General features: G+C 37.3%; 1 protein-coding gene across 1 annotated transcript in view; it reads right to left on the bottom strand.

The window, feature by feature from the left end:
• The window catches only part of ATP13A5 (ATPase 13A5), a gene marked incomplete at both ends in the record, with an annotated part of 96935 nt that overhangs the window by 75233 nt on the left and 5418 nt on the right, over window positions 1-16284 (bottom strand). Inside the window, 4 exons of the mRNA XM_084232214.1 lie at window positions 1082-1162; window positions 1265-1335; window positions 1801-1947; window positions 3562-3735. Coding sequence (XP_084088340.1) covers window positions 1082-1162; window positions 1265-1335; window positions 1801-1947; window positions 3562-3735 — 473 coding nt within the window. The remainder of the gene's footprint in view (window positions 1-1081; window positions 1163-1264; window positions 1336-1800; window positions 1948-3561; window positions 3736-16284) is intronic.

Raw genomic sequence — 16284 nt, 5'->3', positions numbered from 1 at the left:
CAGATCAATAATTCTCAGACTTGGTGTGCATAAGAATTATGGAGGTATTTGCTAAAAGTGCAGTTGTTTTCTCTCACCACTACCCCTCAATCCTACCTACTAAATCAGAATTATGGGTTAGAACCCAAGAACCAGTATTTCAAGTAAAATATTGCTTCTTCACTGGAGAATTGGTATTTCTGACTAACTGAAGAAGGTGGAGTAGCTTATATTCCTACAACTGGGAAAGAATTGAAGGCAACTGTTAAGATTCTGGGGAAGGTTTTCAATGATTTCCTTTCAGATTCACGAGGCTTCACTACTTCAAATTATAGATGATGGAAAGAGGCTCTTTAGATGACCATGAGTTAAGGAGCAGCACAAGCATTTCCTCATCTATGTGCATCTATAGATCCAAGGAACCCAGGATTTAGACTTACTGGTGCTACCATAATGTACTATTCTCTGTCTCTTTTGCTCCCTGGTCAGTGAATATCTCTGGGACAATGACAGTCCTAAATGTCCTTAGATCCACAGTGCTCGGCAAAGTGCATGGCATACTAGAGACATTTAGCTAATAGATGAATGAGTGCTTTTATTTATTCATTCATTCCACAAATAGCTATTGAGTGCCTACCATGAATCAGGCACTGTTCTAGGTGCTATAAATATGGTGGTGAAAGACACAAGTAGCTGAGCAAACAAGCTCTTTATCACCAGGCTGTTCTCCATAGTAAAATGCTATCATAATATTGTCATTTTCACCTCTCAGAGGATTTGGAGGATTAAGAAGCTGATGTTTATGAAATGATTCATGAAGAGATTTTTTTGAGGAAAGAATAAAAAAGACAATGCAGAAAGACTGTTCTACAATCCTGAGGAAAAAAGATCAAATGTTATTTGATTGCAGTGTTCTTTCAGTTTTTTCTTTTTAATAAGCTTTTCTAAGACAAGAACAATTTAGAATGTCTCCAATGACAGTAAATGAGCTGAAATTATATGAAGAAGATGAGCATTAGGCCAACAATTCACTGATGATAAGTCATTTGATACTTCCATTTCTGCTGACAGAGTTCACTCTCAGCTAGTACACAAACCCTACCTGATCTCCTGCTCTTCACTAGTCAGACCCAATCCAAATGTATGATGGATGTCATAGCACGAGTTGCTATCTTCCAGCAACCTAGGATATGGTCAGAACAGGAATCATACTTCAGTACAGAGCACTGGACAAATTGGTGCCCTTCCCTTTTATACTACAGTAATGGAAATAAGTAGGACTTACCCAACTTTCTGAAACCTCTTCTCCAAGTTGTCCCAAACATACCTAATTTTCTGCACTTGGATGCATCGCAGCTGCAATTACAAATGTGATAGAACACATGTTACACATTTACAAGGGGTTAGGATGCAATCTGTGAAGCAGTCTGCAGCCTCTGCAGCACGAGTTCGATCCCTGGCTGGCCAGGGAGCAACCCACATGGCGCAGTGGACCTCTCCTGTCTCGCCCGCTGCTCCCCTCAGTGTACTTCGGTCAGTCTGCCTATTCTGTTCCCCACTCTGTCTCTGGTGAATCCTCTCACCTCCCATATCTCTGGCCTATACCCCCACTCTTGTATGCACAAATAAATCTTAAAAAAAAACCATCAGGGAAAGTGGGGGTTGTCTAATACAGTTCCCCACAAAGCTCTCACTTTCCTTGACACATGGCTATAACTCCCAGCCCAGCAGTGTGATGGTCAGAGATTTTATCCAATACATTCTTCTCTTTTTTTAGCAAAACATGCCATAACATTGCATTCTTTAAAAAAAATCACTTACTTTTAATTCTGGCTTCAATACAGCATGGTTTATGACGGAGTGGCGGTCAGCCAACAGGGGTTCTTCTGGATTCCTGCTTATAGGAAACTTCAGTGTGGATAAGTAGAGGCAGGTCACTTTTTTTCTCATGTATCTTTGAAATTCATCCTAGAAAAGACAATCCAGTATATGAAATTCTCAAATTTTATTCAAAAATGTACTCAATCAACCAAATAGCTGCCAAGTACTAGACCAGTGATTCTGGAAGTTTGGGCTACAGACAAGAGCTTTGACATTATATTGGAACTTGCTAAAAATGCAAATACTTAGCTCCACCCCAAACCTACTAAATCAGAAATTCTGGGGATGCAGTCAGCAGTCTGTGTTTTAAGGGACATTTCAGGTAATTATGATTTGCATTAAAACTTAAGACCCACTTACACTAATGAATAAAGAAAATGATACAGTTTGCAGCAAAGCTTTTATCCAGAAAATCACTATTAGCTCTCTTTATTTTTTCCCAGGAATTAGCATTTATTAAGCAACTTTTCAAATTCTATTAGGATAAGCACTCAAGAAGTGGTAAAGAATCATATTAAAAGAATCATATTAAAAGTTATATGTTTCTAAGTCAGATTTCTCTGGCTGCAGACCACCTGATTGAACTTGCACAGATGATTTAACATCTTAGGTTTTTCAACCAAAAAGCAAAGTTAATAATAACATGTAACTCACCATGTTCTTGGGAGAAATAAACCGTGCTATGAAAAGTGATCAGCTTAGAGTCACTTATATAGTAGTTTCTCCATGTTCCATGAATATAATATTAGTGCCACCAGAAAAATACAATCTAATATGGTGGTCAAATGAGTTTGTGAAGCTCAAGTGGAGGACAGTATTTGAAGCAAATACTCATCTATACAGTCAGATGGGAAAGGCTCTAAGAATTACTTCTGTACTAGAAAATATTTACCTCCAAGTAAAAGTGTATAAAAATAAGCATAAGGCAAGAGGATAAATATTTAAATATAGTTTTGTCAACTTTTGCATGTCAAATTGATGATCCCATAAGATGTATTTTTGTTGTATGTAGACTAACATTTTTCAAAGAACTTTTCTCAGGCAATTAGTTGACAGGATTGACAGAAATTAAATCACACCTTGAAATTTAAAATATCTAATTTCCCTTGAACTACATATTTTTGAAAAACTGAATGATCATTCCTGGGTGATGTCTTAAGAGTTATAACTCTGACAGCTGCTGTTTATGTAATAGCTAAGAGCACTGACAATTGGCCTGACATGGTAGAAATTTCCTCAGGTTGACATGGAGGAAATGTCCTTCACTCCTGGGTCAAAATAAGAAATGGCAGGTAGGGGCCTGCCTAGTGGTGCAGGGGTTAAAGTCTCAGTGGTCTCAAGCTATAACCAGCCACTGCAGCATGAGTCCGATCCCCAACCAGGGAGCTAACCCACATGGTGCAGCAGACCTCTCCTTTCTCACCCGCTACTCCCCTCAGCAGTGTATTTCAGTAGATCTGCTTGTTCTGCTCCCTACTCTGGTGAATCCTCTTATGCCCTGCACCTCTGACCTAAACCCCAGTTCTTGTATGCATAAATAAAATAAATCTAAAAAAAAAAAGAAATGGCAGGTAGATTGCAGAGATAGTTTCACCATCTTCTTTTAGGGGGCAGGAAAACTCTACAGAGAGGAGGATTTGTCCTCTGACATGTTGGCCAGTCATTTCTTTTCGCACAAATTCAACACAGAAGAGCACACACCGTTGTCCTTAGCAAAATGGTATCTGCTTCTTGCAATGGGCATGGGACACAGTTGGCCCACACCCTCCACTGCGGCCTCCAGTAGAATACCAGCAGTAGGGCACCACAGGTCAGCACAGAAGCTACAAGCCAGAAGGCTCTGCGGAGATTCCGAGTCCGGTAACCAAACACCTCCTAGAGAGTAAATAAAAGATCACTCTTTTAAGTACCATTGTTTTACCTCCCTATTATTATTTGCATTGTATAGGGTTTCCCCTCTCAGGTGCAGCCAGAGTGGCTCTGCCACCACCCAATCACCCAGAGTTCTTAGCTATAATCCACTGTGCTATTTTCTTTGTCATGTAAACTTTTCATTTTGTTCCAAGAAACACATACTTTACATGCAGGGGTTTTGGATGAGAGAGAAAAGTGCTTTCTACTGGCTGAATCAGATTGATTGCTTACAGCTGTCAGATGATATAATAATGAAACAAGGACTCATTTTATTACCCTGGCATATGGAACTAAAGCATTAGACAGGAGGAGAAAGGAATGGGCAGGCTTGTCTGTTCTATAGCCTCTCAGTATCACTTCAGTTTTTATAAAATACATCATGTTTTGGATCAGATTTACTTTCTTTAGGTATAATTTAAAAAAAATGCTAATATGAATTTAAGGAAGGATAGTGATAAAATCAGAACAGAAATGATCCACACTTATGTATCTAACTTTATATAAATTCAACTTTGTTGTATAATAATATGATTTAGAATGACTGAAAGTATAATCAGTGCACTTCTTTCTAAAAGTGTAGAATGACATAAATTCGGAGAGTATATCTGTGGACATGATTTACAAAAAGTAGTTTATAGGTATTTACCCTGAAAATAACAGACTGAAATACTTCTACTTTTAGTAGTGAGATAGAGTTAATATTTATTATGAATTGAGTAAAGATTTGAGGTTTGATTTCAGGGGAAAAGAAAAATATAGATTTATTTATTTAAAGCCTTTTTCTGGTTTCCATTTTCTATAAACACGTTTCATGATAATGCTTTTTAAATTTCAAAAACTAGAATTTTCATGTAGTTGGAAGAACCAGAGAAATTCTGGTTATTAATGGCATTGCTATTATACAACTATTTTGGTTCTGCTAAACACCCATGTCCAGATTACAGAGCCAGAATGTCAGGAAAATAGGATTTTATTGTGTTTCTATAGCACTTTCAATTTTGGAATCTCTTGAATTTGATGCTAATTTAGATCACATTATAATACATCTCTTGGCTTAATGCTTTGAAAATTTTTTCATCCTCAATATGGTATTATTTTTATTATTTTTTTCTAATAAAGAAATCTGGGCTAAATCAAGATTTTTAATAACACTTGTTGAAAGTAATCCTGAACCATAATGGCAAGGTCATGGGCATGCTCAATTCTCCACTCTGCTAGTTATCAACTCTGTGGCTTAGGGGAATCATTTCACCTCTAAAGAATCCCAATTTACTCTTCTGCCACACACTAGAAATACTTGTCTTACGGATACTTGTGCTCATATGAAATAATGTCTTCTTAAATGTTCTGTAAAGTAATTACAAATTTAAGAGTTCCTTTCCACTGTTCCTCAGCACTATCACCCACTAGGGCAAAAATGTTCACAGAGTTTCTAGATTATTCATAAGGTTTAAATGTAACTTAGAAACATGTTCACTCTTTTTAAGCATATTTTCAGGTGAGTTGCTTTTTTCTCATTTCCTCTCTGATTCTATAAGTCTTTGGGGGGTTCTATTTGTGAATTATAGATTAGACTCAAATAAATTATATAAGCCAGTTCACATATTATGTCATATATATATATTTTTTTGTAAGGACAGGAAAGACACAGTGCAGGTTTTCTGATCCAGCAGACCGGGTAAAGGAGGAGTCCTGGAGCCCTCAGTGGCTTTTGCAGGCTTTTATAGGGATTACCAGGTACAAGGCAGGCAGGGGCTCTAGGGGCCCAGGAGCCTGGCAGGCCTCCCAGCCCCCAGCAAGTCTTCACTCTGGGCTCTCCCGCCTTCTCTCACGTTCTCTCTGCTCTTCTCATGGCTCTGCTTCTCTGCTCCTCTGCTTCTTTCTCAGCTTCTGCTGGAGTCTCCACGACGTTGCCCCTAAAAGCCCAGTCTCAGCCCAGGTGAATCCCATCTACGCATGCCCGCACCGTACTCCAGGTGCCCCCCCCATCAGGCATGCATTCAGGACGGAGGGTTCCCTCATCTATCCTAATGGCAGGAGGGCAGAAAAGCCTGATACTTTTTACCTTACCCTACAATATTGTTTTACTAAGTTACCTCAGGAATGTGTTGCCAAAGCCCAAGTATGTACAAAATAGAAGATTTTGACATGGAAGCCAGCACGTTCCCATCATCTTCAGCAGGAGATGGCTACAAGTCTTCCCAAGTCACCGAACCTCACCTTTCCCATAAAAAACCCTGCCCTAGCCCTTTGTTTTTGTTTTTTTTTTTTTTTTTTTTTTTTTATTTTTTATTTTTTAAATAAATTTTATTGTTATATTCCCCATACAATTGCAGCCCCCCCATTCTGACCCCAATCCCTCCCCTCCCGCCCCCCTAAAAGTGTCTCTGGTTCATAGTTTTTTGTTGATTTTGATTTTCACTATCTTATAGTTATTCATTTTCCTGGTCCCTTATTTAAGTTTTCTAGATTCCTGCTATGAGTGAGACCATCCGGTATTTTTCTTTTTCTTTTTGGCTTATTTCGCTGAGCATGATCCCTTCCAGCGCCATCCATGTTGCTGCAAATTGCATGTGTTTATCTTTTTTGAATGCTGAGTAATATTCCATGGTATATATGTACCACATCTTCTTGATCCAGTCATCTATTTTTGGGCATTTGGGTTGTTTCCAAAGCTTAGCTATTGTAAACAGTGCTGCTATAAACATAGGGGTGCAGGTGTTCTTTGGAATTGATGTTTCTGTGTCCTTTGGGTAAATACCTAGGAGTGGAATTGCTGGATCATATGGAAGCTCTATGTTTAGTAGGTCCAGAAATCTCCACACAGCTTTCCACAGTGGTTGGACCAGTTTGCACTCCCACCAACAGTGCAGAAGAGTTCCTTTTTCTCCACACCCTCGCCAACATTTGTTGTTGCTAGTTTTTTTAATATGTGCCATTCTCACTGGTGTAAGATGGTATCTCATGGTAGTTTTGATTTGCATTTCCCTGATGACAAGTGATGTTGAACATTTTTTCATATGCCTGTTGGCCATTTGCATTTCCTCTTCAGAGAAGTTTCTTTTAAGCTCTTCTGCCCATTTTTTGACTGGATTATTTTCTTTGTTGTTGTTGAGTCTCATCAGCTCTTTGCAGATTTTTGTGATCAGTCCTTTATCATTAGTGTTGGGTGCAAAAATGTTCTCCCAGTTGGTGGGGTTTCTCTTTGTTTTTGTTATTGTCTCTTTTGCTGTGCAAAAGCTCTTTAATTTGATGTAGTCCCAGCTGTTTATCTTTGCCTTCACTATCACTGCTTTGGGTGATGTGTCTGTAAAGATGTCTTTGATGTGCAAATCACGTAGTGTTTCGCCTATATTTCCTTCTATATATTTTATGGTTTCAGGTCTTATGTCTAGTTCTTTAATCCATTTTGAGTTGATTTTTGTGTATGGTGTGAGGTGGTGGTCAAGCTTCATTCTTTTGCATGTAGCGACCCAGTTTTCCCAGCACCATTTATTGAACAAACTTTCTTTGCTCCAATGCATATTCTTTGCTCCTTTGTCAAAGATTAGTTGACCATAAATCTGTGGGTTTATTTCTGGATTTTCTATTCGATTCCATTGGTCTGTATGTCTGTTCTTGTTCCAATACCATGCAGTTTTGATGATTATGGCTTTGTAGTATAGTTTGAAGTCTGGGAGTCTGATGCCTCCATTCCCTTCTTTTTTTTTCAGGAGAGCTTTGGCTATTCGGGGTTTTTTGTGATTCCATATGAATTTCATCAATAATTGTTCTATTTCTTTGAAGAATGACATTGAAATTTTGATTGGAATAGCATTGAATCTGTATATTGCTTTTGGAAGGATGGCCATTTTAATAATGTTTATTCTTCCAATCCATGAGCAGGGGATGTCTCTCCATTTCTTTGTGTCTTCTTCTATTTCTTTTAACAGTGTTTTATAGTTTTCTTTGTATAGGTCCTTTACCTCTTTTGTTAGATTTATTCCCAAATATTTGATTTTTTTTGTTTCAATAACAAAAGGGATGGTCTTTTTGATTTCTTCTTCTTCAGATTTATTGTTTGTGTATAGGAAGGCTACTGACTTTTGCGTGTTGATTTTGTATCCTGCCACTTTACTGAACTGATTGATGAGTTGAATTAGCTTTTCTGTGGAGTTTTTGGGGTTCTCTATATATAATATCATATCGTCTGCAAATAGTGATAGTTTGACTTCTTCTTTTCCTATTTGGATTCCTTGGATGTCTTTCTCTTGTCTTATTGCCCTGGCTAGGACTTCCAGTATTATATTGAAAAGCAATGGTGAGAGTGGACATCCTTGTCTTGTTCCAGATCTTAATGGAATTGCTTTCAGCTTTTCACCATTGAGAATGATACGGGCTGTTGGCTTGTCATAGATGGCCTTTATGATGTTGAGGTATGTTCCTTGTATCCCAAGAATTTCAAGGGCTTTTATCATGAATGGGTGTTGCACTTTGTCGAAAGCTTTCTCAGCATCTATTGATATTATCATATGGTTTTTATATTTCTTTTTGTTGATGTGTTGGATAACGTTGATTGATTTTCGGATGTTAAACCATCCTTGTGCCCCTGGAATGAATCCAACTTGGTCGTGGTGAATTATCTTATGGATACATTGTTGGATTCTGATAGCTAAAATTTTATTGAGGATTTTTGCATCAGTGTTCATTAGGGAGATTGGCCTGTAGTTTTCCTTTTTTGTGTTGTCCTTGTTCGGTTTTGGTATTAGTGTAATGTTGGCTTCATAAAACGTGTTTGGTATTGTCCCTTCCTTCTCAATTTTTTGGAAGAGTTTGTGAAGGATAGGCACTAATTCGTCTCTGAATGTTTGGTAGAATTCATTTGTAAATCCATCAGGTCCTGGGCTTTTGTTTTTGGGGAGGTTTTTTATTACCATTTCAATTTCGCTAATTGTAATTGGTCTGTTTAGGTGTTCTATTTCTTCTTTATCTAGCTTTGGGTGATTGTAGAGTTGTAGGAATTTGTCCATCTCCTCTAGATTGTTGAACTTGTTTCCATATAACTGTTCATAGTAGTTACTGATTATTCTTTTGATTTCTGCTGTGTCCGTTGTGATTTCTCCTCTTTCATTGATGATCCTGTTTATTTGTGCTTTCTCCCTTTTTTCCTTTGTGAGCCTGGCTAGGGGTTTGTCTATTTTATTGATTTTTTTCAAAGAACCAGCTCTTGGTTTCATTGATCTTTTGGATTGTTTTTTTAGTTTCAATTTCATTTATTTCTGCTTTGGTTTTTATTATTTCTTTTCTTCTACTGGTTTTGGGGTTTTTTTGTTGTTCTTTTTCTAGATCTTTGAGCTTCGAGATTAGGTTGTTTCTTTGCGTTCTTTCTTGTTTCTTGATGTGAGCTTCTATTGCTATATATTTTCCTCTTATTACTGCTTTTCCTAGCCCTTTGTTTTTAATTGACTCCTCAAATTTTGCTGCTGTGTTCTTTCTCAGTCTATCCCCACTGACGTAATTAAAATAACTTACATGTGATTGAAATAGTGTCCAATAAACAAACTTACTTCGTATTTTAAATTTTTTTACTTCTTATTGACACATGCAAATATAGCAATGCCAATTGCACTGAACTTTAATGTATAATTTAATGACTTATCAGCAATTAGTTTTGCTCATTTTTTTTTATCTCATACAAAACTGTGCATTGCTTTACAGTAATTCACTTAGGCAGAATGTTTGTGAAATTAATTTATCTTGGTGTGTGCGTCAGTTCATTTTTTAAAAAATAGACTTTTAATTTTATTTTTATCTTTATTTTTTAATTGAGGTAGCATACACAATTTTTTACTAAGCTATAATTAGCATATAACTATATTACTTTCAGGTGTACAACATGATTCCATATTTGTATACTTGCAAAATTATCATTGCAATAAGTCTAACATCTGTCACCATAGGGAGATACAAATCACTGTTTTCTGATGAGAACTTTTAAGATTTATTCTCTTAGCAACTTTCAAATATTCTATATATTATTAATCTTAATCATGCATACAAGTACTAGGGTGTAGGCCAGAGGTGCGGGGGTGGGGGGGTGAGAGGACTCATCAGAGACAGAGTGGGACGCAGAGCAGGCAGATCTACTGAAATACACTGCTGAGGGGAGCGGGCGAGGCAGGAGAGGTCTGCTGCGCCATGTGGGTTAGCTCCCTGGTCATGGAGCATAAATAAATAAAAATTTTTAAAAAACAGTGTTTGTCAGAGACAGGAGGTGAGGGCTGGGCAAATGGGTGAAAAGAGTCTAAAGATACAAATTTCTATTAGTTATAAAATAAGTTATGGGGCTGTAATATACAGCATGGTGATTAAGATTAATAATATATAGAATATTTGAAAGTTGCTAAGAGAATAAATCTTAAAAGTTCTCATCAGAAAACAGTGATTTGTATCTCCCTATGGTGACAGATGTTAGACTTATTGCAATGATAATTTTGCAAGTATACAAATATGGAATCATGTTGTACACCTGAAAGTAATATAGTTATATGCTAATTATAGCTTAGTAAAAAATTGTGTATGCTACCTCAATTAAAAAATAAAGATAAAAATAAAATTAAAAGTCTATTTTTTAAAAAATGAACTGACGCACACACCAAGATAAATTAATTTCACAAACATTCTGCCTAAGTGAATTACTGTAAAGCAATGCACAGTTTTGTATGAGATAAAAAAAATGAGCAAAACTAATTGCTGATAAGTCATTAAATTATACATTAAAGTTCAGTGCAATTGGCATTGCTATATTTGCATGTGTCAATAAGAAGTAAAAAAATTTAAAATACGAAGTAAGTTTGTTTATTGGACACTATTTCAATCACATGTAAGTTATTTTAATTACGTCAGTGGGGATAGACTGAGAAAGAACACAGCAGCAAAATTTGAGGAGTCAATTAAAAACAAAGGGCTAGGGCAGGGTTTTTTATGGGAAAGGTGAGGTTCGGTGACTTGGGAAGACTTGTAGCCATCTCCTGCTGAAGATGATGGGAATGTGCTGGCTTCCATGTCAGCCGATATAGTAACACATCCTAATGAAGAGCTTATTAAGATAGAGTGAAAGACAGGCTTACAACTGGGAACAATTCAATCAAAAGGTCAACAGAATTTTTTTCCTGCTTGTTAATTATAAGTAAGGCTTGTGGAAGAGAGAGAGGAAGGAGAGAGAGGGGAAGGGAGGAAAAGGGAGAGGCAGAGCAGGGGAGGAGAGAGGAGGAGGAATGAGAGGAGGGAAGAAAGGAAGGCAGGAAGGAACTTTCAGAAGAGTGTGGAGCAAGAATAGTAACGTTTTTGCTTCCTCGAATTGACTTCATGAACCTTGTTAAAATTCCTTTCTAGATTACTTCTGATTTCCAGAGGCTACCTAGCTAGGGTATGGGATTTGAAGTTTGGGCTAAAAATAATACTCTTTTGATCGGCGTTCTTTTAATCAAATATTCAATCATTTTATGTTTGTGCAGTTAGGGTTTTGTTTGTGCAGTTAGGGTTTATCATGGTGTATGTTTTCATTTTGATCAAATCATCTCAGGTATAATTTGATTGTTCCCAATGATTTTTTTTTCTGATGTAGTAAGTCTCTTATTTCTCCCAAATATTTATATATCCCAGGTAAAATCTACTTAGAAATGAAAGGTAGAGGAGGGAGCCGGGAGCCCTATGTATACCACAAGAGGAAGGTAAGTGAAATCCAGTCATCTTGTAAGTGTACAAACATTGGCAACAATGAAAGCATCAGAATCTCAAACCTACTATATGTGGTTCCTGGTAGTACACCTATTCCCTGTGTGACCTCAGAATTTAACTTAAGTCTCCGTTCCCATCACATAGGGAACATTAATAACACATACTTGAAAGAATAGCTGTGAAGATTAAATGAGAAGTATAAGATGTTGTGCACCAAACAAGCCTCTAGTCAGTGCTAGCCGATGATTTGCTAATAGGTTCACAGGAGGAGAGAGGGGACTATTTCAGTTTTGAGTTGCAATATACCAGGCAAAGGCTGATCATGGAAACAGGTTGTATTCCATGAGGTGAAGACCCAGGTCTGACGCCACCTATTAATTGAGTCGGCAGCACAGAGATTGTGCCTCTTCATGCCGATGTGTATTCTCTCTAAACAGTGATGCTCCTCACTCTTGTTTCCCGCTAGAATTCTGTGTTCAGAAGCCAGATGTACCACAGCCCTAATGGTCTTTTTCTAGCCACAAAAAACAGAAAAGCAGCCTGGATTAGGAGTAATAATGAACTATTCACCTGCCATTTGACAGAGGCCATGGCCTAAAGTCATTGCATAGAGCCCTATTTGCATCTGTCAGCAGAGCCTCTGGTTTTTATGGACTGCCCCACCGCCTTCTCGAAGCTCTCACTTTTGTTCCTTGCACTGTCACTTACTAGTTAGTGTCATCTGGGTAAATGATTTAAATTCACTGAAGTTTAGATTCCTCATGTGAAAAATGTGACTGATTGTAAAACACATGAAAATAACCTAGTATAGCAGTTAAATTCAGGGGACACACCATGAGAAAACTAAGTTCAAATCAAACCTCTACTACTTAATCAGATTTATGACTTTGGGCAATCCACTTTATTCCTAATGACCCAATTTTCTCCTCCATGAGAATAATGGCAATAACTATCCTCTAGTGTTGCTGTGAGAAAATAATGAGATAATGCACACGAAGTTCTGAGCACAGTTCCTAAAACATCTGGAGCACTCGGTATGTGTTGCATTAATATTATCTTGGGTAACATAAAGTTCAAAATTTCAGTAGATTAAAAAGTAATCCGGTTGGACTTGTGAAATGACTTGACCATTGACAATTTTCAGAACTAAATATGATTGGCCAAAACTCTAAATTTTATTTCTAAAAGTCATTGATCCAGTGACTTAGATGGAAATTTTGCTTTTTCTACAGGGCTCAAGTTGTTGGAATTGAAGTCAAATACAGGCCAAAAAGAAAGCTATCACTTTTGTAATATATACAATTGGAGAAGGACTTTAGGATATAAACCAAAATGATTCAAAGATTAACTTGATAGAATAACTATACATAGAAGTGCGCACACATGAGTGCACACACACACACACACACAAATCAATGCAACCATTCTCCATTCATGCTTATGTAATGTGACCTTGCATACCTTACTTCACTGAGCCTCAGCTTCCTCCAGTATAAAATGGATATCTGAGTGGCTAGTTCAGAGGACTTAAAGAAAAACATATTTGAATGACTAGCACACAAAGGACACTTTGAAAATAATTTTACTTCTCCTTTCTTATATGTAGCTCTTATAGTTGCCATCAGAGACAGAATTAAGATTGGCCAAATTCTTCAGGAAAAAGAAGTTACAGTTTCAGCTAAACAGTTTATTCTCAAATTATCTTTTGGTGGGATCCTCTTAGTCTTGTGCCCCTGCCCCCAGGAAGATGGGATCTGCCTATCTTTGTTCCTATGTGTTCATTGCCTCTGAAGCACCCACACTAATGCACGTTCTTATGAGCAAGATCGTTTTCTGTTTTTTGTTAATCTTTTATTCTTATGTTCACCTTTCATGTGTTTCTCCTCCAGCTGAAATATTTTGTACCCACCATGCACAGGAACAGAGGTGTGTGATTCAAAGCCTTTGGAATGCGTGTTTTGGGTTGCCATAACACCTATACTCACACAAAACCAAGATTCTCACCACACTATTATAACTATTTTTTAACCAAGACAACATTACTCTCACTACAGCAATTACCCTCTGTAAATTGTAATGATTTTGTTGTTGTTCCTTTTGGCTGTGATGTGTTAGGTCTTATTTACTATGTGTGAGAATGTTGCTGTAACTTTGTAGATTAAATTAACATTTCTATGTAGGTTTCAAATGTTTAGTCCCTTGAATCATGGCTAGGCAGACAACATCTCTGTGTCCCTTTATGAGACTAGAATTCATTATGTTTTATCCTCTGGAAAAAAAAATTACAATCATAACACCAAGTTTCTATTCATTATTCACAATCTACCCTTTGTCGTTTTTATCTGAGCAAGTCAAATTGTGTTCTCTTACGTGCCAAATGGGAAGACACTCCTCGAATTCTTGCTCTCTTTTCTCTAACTGTACCACGCCTCAAAGTTCTTTTCCTTAATGCAAGGATAATGTTTCTAGCTAATGGGTCCCATTAGTATAGTCATTTTCCTCAACCTTCTATATCTGGTTTGGTCTGGCCAGATGAAGTAATTTGTGTTAGTCATCACTAATTACCAAGCACAGTTAACCATAATTTCACATATTTGGTCTTGCATTCATGCCACAGAGTGCCCTTTGAATAGGGATGTCTTGAGTCACTTTCAATTTTGTAAACATTTAACAATAAGAACTAATCTTTCCTTAGGTGAGCTCTTGCCTGGGTGCCTTTTATTCCTCACAACAATCTTATGAATTCATTATTATTTTTTATTAAAATAGGTATAACTATTAATAATATTTATAAATGATTATCATTTGCATATCAAAGAGTTTTGAAGATGCTCAAAATAATTATGCAAATAGTTCACTCTGTTAAATTTCCCCTTATGCTTTATTCTTGGAGTAAGAGCTCCTTAGCAGTATGACTCAAAACCCATATTATCACTCTCAGTTACAGGAATTCCCATAAAATCAATTGGTACTATTATAACAAGGTGTTCACAAGTGTTTCCTAGTAAGTAAAAGTGGAACCAAGAACTAGTGTGTGATGAGGTTAATGGCAAAAGAGCAGTAAGTGTGAATGAAAAGGTAATGAGATGCAAGGGTTGATTCACAAGAACTATTTCTGGAACCATAAATTGTCCCAGATCAAGGACATAGGAAATATGCCATTAAAGGTTATTAATGGAATAAAAGCATCACTGAACAGGAGGGGGATAGAGATTATTTGGTTTGAATTCCTTTCTTGGGAAAAAATGATTGAAATAATTTTACACAGATGAGTGTGAATGGTCTGATTAACATAGGCTGCTCCCTGTCTTGCAGTGTTCCACCTTCTGTTGATGGAGAAGTGTTCCACCTTCTGTTGTGATGGTGTATTAGTTTTCTATTGCTGCATAATAACAGTTTATTGATTTCAAATAACATAAAATTATTATCTCCCAGTTTCCAGAAACTCAGAGTCTGGACAGCTGAGTCCAATGGTCAGCATTTCACAAGATTGAACACAAGGTATCATTTGGATTATGCTCCTTCTGGAGATCAAGGACCTCTTTTAAGATCATGTCATTGTTGGAAAGGTTCAATTGCTTGTGGCTTTAGGACAGAGACCCCCACTCTCTTACTAGTCATCAGTCAGAAGCTACTTTCAGGTAACGGTTCTTAGCAACTACTGAGAGACTTCCATGCCATACTGAACCTACCTTGCATCAAATCCCTCTCATGCTTCAAATCTTTAACTTCAGGAAGGACCCAGTCACTTATCTGGATGTTCCTGATTAGAAAATCTCCCCTGTGATTAGCTTAGCTTAGGTTCTGCCTACTCTCAACTGGAGGGAGTTATATAAAGCAAATGTCATTGGAGGGATATCACGGCAAGATTCTGCCCCCTCAGGTAGGAAGATTTCCCATGAGGGAAATAGATCAGACTGAAATCTTGCAACCTCTGTTCTGTTCTCCACATCAGCCACATCAAGCACCAAGATTATTTTTGGGGGAACTGTTCCCAATGTCTTTTAAAACATTCTTATTGTAATATGCAGGTATCGCCCCAATATACTTGTACAAATCTTAGAATTAAATATAACTTTCAAGAGTCTTCCTAAGTAATATAGATGATAGCAAAACTATTATTTCTTTCATTCTGCAGAATAGACTTCTATTAAAATAATGAAGGACTAGGGCCTCCCTGGTGGCGCAAGGGGTTAAGATGCAACCTATGAAGCTAACCACAGCCGCCACAGCACGAGTTCGATCCCCAGCTGGCGAGGGAGCAACCCACATGGCACAGTAGACCTCTCCTGACTTGCCTGCTGCTCCCCTCAGCAGTGTACTTCGGTCAATCAACCTGTTCTGTCCCCACTCTGTCTCTGGTGAATCCTCTCACCTCCCACATCTCTGGCCTGTACCCCAGCTCTTGTATGCATAAATAAATAAATCTTAAAAAAATTAAATTAAATAATGAAGGGCTAGTATAATTTTTATAGCTATATCATATTGGCAACTATAATTAAGCCATAATCAAGTAGAGTACACTAATTACTTTTCAAGAGTAACTTCTAAGCCCAAGTCACTGATACCCTCACTGAGGACCATTACACTGGATTTTGCTAATTTTTCTTTTACAATACAACCTAGAGAACTATTTGAATCTTGATTCTGTCACCTATGTTGTTATCTCTCCCTTATAGCAAGGTATCAGTTGCAGGGTAGATAAATGTGCCTTCATCCAAGCTGTTAATGTAAATGTTGACAAAAGACTGGAGAAAGCCAGTGAGAAATGTTTTTTAATACTCACTTTTA

This window comes from Talpa europaea (assembly GCF_964194135.1).
Source record: "Talpa europaea genome assembly, chromosome: 4".
NCBI classification, from domain to species: Eukaryota; Metazoa; Chordata; class Mammalia; order Eulipotyphla; family Talpidae; genus Talpa; species Talpa europaea.
Note: the sequence above shows the minus strand (reverse complement) of the source record. Positions and strands in the feature narration are given on the sequence as shown.